The 6,186-nt window shown below is 37.1% G+C and overlaps 1 protein-coding gene across 2 annotated transcripts; it reads left to right on the plus strand.

Annotated features, from left to right (window-relative positions):
* The first annotated feature begins 981 nt into the window (after positions 1 to 981).
* LOC107564086 (polymeric immunoglobulin receptor-like) lies at positions 982 to 4,930 on the plus strand. Of its 2 annotated transcripts, none has more exons than XM_016249080.1 (7): positions 982 to 1,108; positions 1,294 to 1,608; positions 1,728 to 2,045; positions 2,362 to 2,379; positions 4,252 to 4,350; positions 4,440 to 4,486; positions 4,628 to 4,930. In XM_016249080.1, the coding sequence occupies exons 1-7, from the start codon at positions 1,024 to 1,026 to the stop codon at positions 4,757 to 4,759; spliced, it is 1,014 nt and encodes a 337-aa protein (XP_016104566.1). In that variant the 5' UTR covers positions 982 to 1,023; the 3' UTR covers positions 4,760 to 4,930. The 2 variants fall into 2 exon arrangements, with proteins under 2 accessions (XP_016104566.1, XP_016104567.1); XM_016249081.1 differs by having other exon boundaries at positions 4,443 to 4,486.
* The last annotated feature ends 1,256 nt before the right edge of the window (positions 4,931 to 6,186 follow it).

The following is a 6,186-nucleotide window of genomic DNA, read 5'->3' on the forward strand; positions in this document are numbered from 1 at the left end:
TGGATAAAAGCGTCTAATAAATGACTAAATAAATAAACTATCCATTATTCAACAGCACTATGTATCTGGCAAAAATACTGATAAGAAAAAAAGTCAGAATAAAATGACGTCAGAATAAAATATGAATAATTTGATAGACTAAAGGATTACTCGTAAAGACAGCTCATGCTTTTCTTGAATACAAAGTGTGTGTGTGTGGGGGGGGGGGTATAAGAAAAAAAGTCAGAATAAAATGACGTCAGAATAAAATATGAATAATTTGATAGACTAAAGGATTACTCGTAAAGACAGCTCATGCTTTTCTTGAATACAAAGTGTGTGTGTGGGGGGGGGGGGGGGGGGTTGAGAGAGTGAAGAACTGGAGAATTCAAAGTGAGTGACGTGACATGTGGCCAAGTATGGTGACCCATACTAGGAATTAGTGCTCTGCATTTAACCCATCCAAAGTGCGCACACACACAGCAGTGAACAGTGAACACACACCCGGAGCAGTGGGCAGCCATTTATGCTGCGGCGCCCGGGGAGCAGTTGGGGGTTCGGTGCCTTGCTCAAGGGCACCTCAGTCGTGGTATTGAAGGTGGAAGAGAGCACTGTACATACACTCCCCCCACCTACAATCCCTGCCGATACGAGACTCGAACCCACAACCTTTGGACTCTCTAACCATTAGGCCACGACTTCCCCACATTTTAAGGCACATTTGCATGCAAGCATCCATTTATTTTTCTGCTCTTCAGACTATGCTTTTTTTCTGTAAATGTGTGCTAATTTGTCTGGCAGAAGCTTTCAGACCTGCACAGGAGAGAAAAGACAGGAAGATGCTCATGGTCAGTATCTTTGGTTTAACTCCACTGTGAGTCACTGACAGCAGGACTGTATTTCATCACAGTGAGTCAGAAGAACTTAGTACAGAGGAAAGGGAAGAGGCGGAGCTGTTTGTTTTATAAAAAACTCTTTAGGAGCACAAGATAGAGACACAAAACCAGGCACAACGGAAGAACTCACAGCGTCTCTGACTGCCCAATGTACAGATTCACAGAAGTGAGAGTTTCATCATTAGTGATGATGATGAAGATGCTTCTCTTCTTCACGATCTGCCTGATTAAAGGTAAGAAGCTGTTTTCATTACAGTATCAACCTGTATGTGACAGCTGTTTTTTTTACTATTGACTCAACTGAGATCTAATCGTGTCTGTGAGAGTCTTTTGTCTTTATTTGTGCATTTTTGAAGTTTGCTGTCAGTATCTGACCATAAGGCACTTATTAAAAGAGGAAGTGAATTTTGATTGACAGGTCACATGGGTGATGCTGCTGACCCTGTGCCTGCCATCACAGGAGGAAGTGTCATCATCAACTGTATGTATAATCGGGAAAATGCGAAAACCAGTGCAAAAAGCTTTTGCAAAATGTTGGGCAGTGAATGTACAACCATGACAGAAGAAAAGAACGATGTATGGATCCCAGAAGAGAGATTCTCTATGACCGATAATAAAACTCTGGGTCTGATTAGTGTGCTCATTAGAAACCTGACTGTAAATGACAGCGGGACGTACAGATGTAAAGATGGCAGCGAATGGTTTCAGGAGGTGAAATTCAACGTGGAACCAGGTAGAAATTAATATTTATTCAACAAATTGTGCAGGCGTTTAGATTTAACATTTTATGTTTATTCCCAAGACAAGTGTACACCAATTGGAATTATGAAATTAAAACTCTTTTGGTTTCAGAGTCGTGTTGTGGGACATCAGAGGAACAGACTGCGTATATTTTAGGAACGGCTGTCATCCACTGCAAATATCCCGAGAAATATAAAGACCATCTCAAGCAATTATATAAAGTGCAGAATGGATCGTTAGTGTCTATTCATATAGTTGGAAGTTCGACCACCAATGAGAGATTTTCTCTGAATGTAAATGAACAGGAGCATGTCCTCACTGTGACTATTGCTTATGTGAGCAGACATGATGATGGGGTGTATTTCTGTGGAATATACAACAACCTTATCTACACTCCCCTTTTCTCAGAGATTCAACTTCATGTTTCAGGTGAGAGCACACTCTTAAAAATAAAGGTGCTTCACGATGCCACAGAAGAACCTTTTTGTCTAAATGGTTCTATAAAGAACCTTTAACATCTGGTTTCACAAAAGGTTATTTGTGGTGAAAGAAGGTTCTTCAGATTATAAAGAGATGGTTCTTTAAAGAACCTTTGACTGAATGTTTTTTGTGGAACCAAAAATGGTTCTTCTATGGCATCGCTTGAAGAACGTTTTGATGCAACTTTATTTTTAAGAGTGTACATGTAATGTCATTTTGATTCTTAACCTTTCATCTGTGGGCAACAATGGAAAATCAAGAACAGATGCTTCAGTCCAGTCTGGTGAGTTCTTTAACACAAATTAAATTATTATGATAATGAAATTGGATTAATGGCCATTATTTAGGACATCACAATTAAAGTGATTTGCTGGTAAAGTGAGACTTGCAGAGCTTGCCTTGGCAGTAGTGATGGGGAAAAGTAGTTTGAAAATTTGAATTAATCGAAACAATTGTGTCATAAAATGCGTCACTGTATTAAAGCGTCCGGCTGGTCAAAACAGTGTAATCGCAACAAAAACCCAGCCCAAATATGCATAAACCAATTCGAAATGATTTACTGAAAGTGTAATTTAATAAATGCAACTAACAGGTCAAGAAATACCATTTAATATGAAGTGTCTGTATAGTTACGTCACTTGCAGCAGTGCGTGCATTGTGGTGGCAGAAAAACACTGGGAACAAAATGTTCTGTTGAGCTTTTGGATGCCAGCATCGGAATGTAAATCATTTTTATAGAATACCGTCGTCAAAGACAACATTTGAAGCTAAACGTAGACGTTTAAATGGATGAAGTGGATGAAACCTGCTATGATTACCCTACTTTTAAAGCATAAATTTGATTTAAACCATATGTCTACATAATATTTGCATATGCAGTTCTTAGGGGTCATATTGTATTAGCTACAGTTACAGCATAAAATAGCCTACTTTTTAAACCTATTACATTTACCTATTTTATCTCACAATTCAGACTTGCAAATGCAAGTTTAAATCTCCTACTTCAGACTTTATAACTCGATTTAACTCAACAATTGCGAGTTTGTCAATTCGGAGGGGAAAAAAAGCCAGAAGTGTGGGATTTAAAAAGAGAATGACGAGTTGATTTATATATATATATATATCACACTCAGAATTGTGAGATATAATCTCGGAATTGTGAGAAAAAAAGTCAGAATTTTTGAAATATAAACTCAAAATTACCTTTTTTATTCTTTTATTTCATGGATTCCATACTGCTACTTCAAAACTGTCATTTTCTACCAGATAGGCTCCGCCCACAAAAGACGTTACCACTTTTTGCAAACACCGAAATTGGTCCATAATATGTGTTATTTTCATTTGCAGGGCTCGTTTGTTTATGGAGAACATTCCTAAAAAGGCCAAATAAGTACTACTCTTCCTTTTCATTGAAATGTATAAAACTCATCCGAGATCAGGTTTAAAAACAAAAACACAAAAAAAACATGGGTTAATTTCATTATTTTCAAATCTGTCATGACAAACGAAGCCTCACTGAAATCATGTGACTTTGGACAAAGGTTTCAAAGCTTCACAATGCATTTTTTCATAAGAACCTCTTCACTTCTGCACATAAACACAACTGCCGCCATTTTGCAGCTCAGTGATTGGCTGTAGTGAAAATGACTGCAGAGTTCTTCAAGGGATAGTTCACCCAAAAATGTACTCACCCTCAAGCCATCCTAGGTGTATATGACTTTCTTCTTTCAGACGAATCCAATCGAAGTCGTATAAAAAACATCCTGGCTCTTCCAAGCTTTATAATGGCAGTGAATGGGTGTTTCTTGTCAATAGCCCGAAAGAAGTCAAATAAAGCGCATCCATCCATAATAAAAACGGCTCCGGGGGGGTGAAAAAAGGCCTCCTGTAGAGAATCAATGCGTTTTTGTAAGAGAATAATCCATATTTAAAACTTTATAAACCGTAATCTCTAGTATTCTCTAAAAGTGATTTTCATTTTTGGGTGAACTCTCCCTTTCAGTTTGAGTTTCACTGGATTCATGTTTCAGGTCTTGTTGCTTGACTGATTGTTTTGCATCATATGGTGGACTGTTCCTTTCACACTCATGCTAATATCGTGCTTCATTCTGTGGTTTGAATCTCATTTCTACTGTGTTTTGTGTGTGTTTTCCAGAGCTCTACATCGTCATTATGGTGATTATGTGTTTGATTCTGTTGTTAGTCGGAGGACTGAGTTTGTTGTTGCTCAAGCGGAGATGTCAAAAGACACAAGGTACAAACAAAGAAATCTGAAATCAATCAAGAAATCTCTTAACTTCTGTTCTCTTGTATGTTCACGTTCATCATTCTGTCCATCCACAGCAGGTTCAGTCTCATCCGATCAGAGGAACACAGGAGATGGCGATGAGGTAAACGTGTGTCTGTTAGCATGATACAGTATTTGCCAAACTGTGTTCAATTACAGAAGGAATTCAAAAAGATTATAAATCATGACATTACTGATAAACCCAGATGTTATGCAATTACAATAATAAACCTGTCCCTTTCAGGTGTCCTCGTCTGCTTATTATTCAGTGATCCCAGACTCTGGAAACACAACCATCAGTTTAAACACGGTTTATGAGACGGCACATTTACCCACAAACCCCTCTGGCAGTGATTTCTACACACTGGCTGAATAGCCACAAAACATGACATCTATGTGATTCAGTATGTTGCCTTTTTTTAGAATAAAACTACCCCTCTTGTCAATTTTTGTTTCAACATAATAATCAACAGAGCACTACTGTCATATAAATGACAGATATGTTGGCATAAATATCTATACAGTATGTATCTATAAATAATGACAGTCAAACCACATAGAAGATAATATGCAAACTGAATTAAACAAGGGTCCAAAAGGCAATACTTGGTTCAAAAGTCATATTTACCAGAACAGCTGAATGAATGAATGAATGAATGTGCATTTTGGAAGTATGTCCAAGTAAAATTGGAAAATGGCTCTCGCTGTGCGCCGTCATGTCATTATTAGATCACACTGACACCAAGTGGTCACATATGAGGTTACAAACTGTACAATATGAATGATGCCTGATGTCTCTCGTCTATGATCTCGTTAGAGACTCATTCAATCATGTTTATGTGACTAAGCAGCACATATTCTATTCTAAGATCAAGAATTTATTGAATGGAGATCTCAATAGAGGGAGCTCCTGCTGCAAATACTGTGTATTTCATAGAGAGGAGGAGCAAATGACAGACAGAGAGAGAGAGAGAGAGAGAGAGAGAGAGAGAGAGAGCTCTTCTTTAAGTTTGACCACCAGCAGCATTTCATTTGTATTACATGATCACTGTTTGTAAGCAGAGCAGCCAGTGCTGAGCAGAGTAAAATAGCTGACATGAATTACACTAGTACAATATTTGATAAAACAGCCCGAGACTGAGGATGGAGGACATTACTGGTGTGTGATAATGAGACTGTGAGATGCTTACATCTCTCATTTATGCCGGTAAGATGCCATCAGCAAGTTTTGTGTTTTATTTAAGAACAGAATCAACTATAAGTCTGTATTGAACAAATGCTGCTGGTCACACTAAGCCGCTATATTTTCACCAAACCCCGGACATTTACCTCTTAAGACCCGGCAAAACATTTTAGGCAAAAAACTTTTTTTTTTGATGTCATTACATTGTTTAGACTAGAGCATTAAAAAAAAGATATTTCATTCATAAGTTATGCTAAGTCATCGGTAGAGGACATCTGGACTCAATTTCTTAAAAAATAATAAAAAGACATGAATGAATATGCATAGGCAAAAACAATAGATTTTTTAAATCACCAATACATTTTTAGTTTTCAGGATTTTTTTTGTATAAAGATAATTCTCAACTATGTTATATCAGAATGGTTTTATATACCATTTTTCTTCATGCAAAATGTGTGTAAAATGGCCACAAACAGGTTTTCTCATTATATATAATGTATCTATAAACTAAATCTAATTTGCATATTAATGTGTTTTGGGGCCACATGTAATGAAAAAAGAAGTGTAATATTGAGAGTAATAATTGACAAGATTTTCATAATAATATATAATATTTCATA

This window comes from Sinocyclocheilus grahami, unplaced genomic scaffold (assembly GCF_001515645.1).
Source record: "Sinocyclocheilus grahami isolate Dianchi unplaced genomic scaffold, SAMN03320097.WGS_v1.1 scaffold909.1, whole genome shotgun sequence".
NCBI lineage: Eukaryota > Metazoa > Chordata > Actinopteri > Cypriniformes > Cyprinidae > Sinocyclocheilus > Sinocyclocheilus grahami.

Bases quoted from the DNA above. Each gene is read 5' to 3' on its own strand.
- LOC107564086 (XM_016249080.1), top strand. From the start codon at position 1,024: ATGTACAGATTCACAGAAGTGAGAGTTTCATCATTAGTGATGATGATG. The intron at 4,351-4,439 runs GTACAAACAAAG...GTCCATCCACAG, and splicing joins GAGATGTCAAAAGACACAAG to CAGGTTCAGTCTCATCCGAT. The intron at 4,487-4,627 runs GTAAACGTGTGT...TGTCCCTTTCAG, and splicing joins ACACAGGAGATGGCGATGAG to GTGTCCTCGTCTGCTTATTA.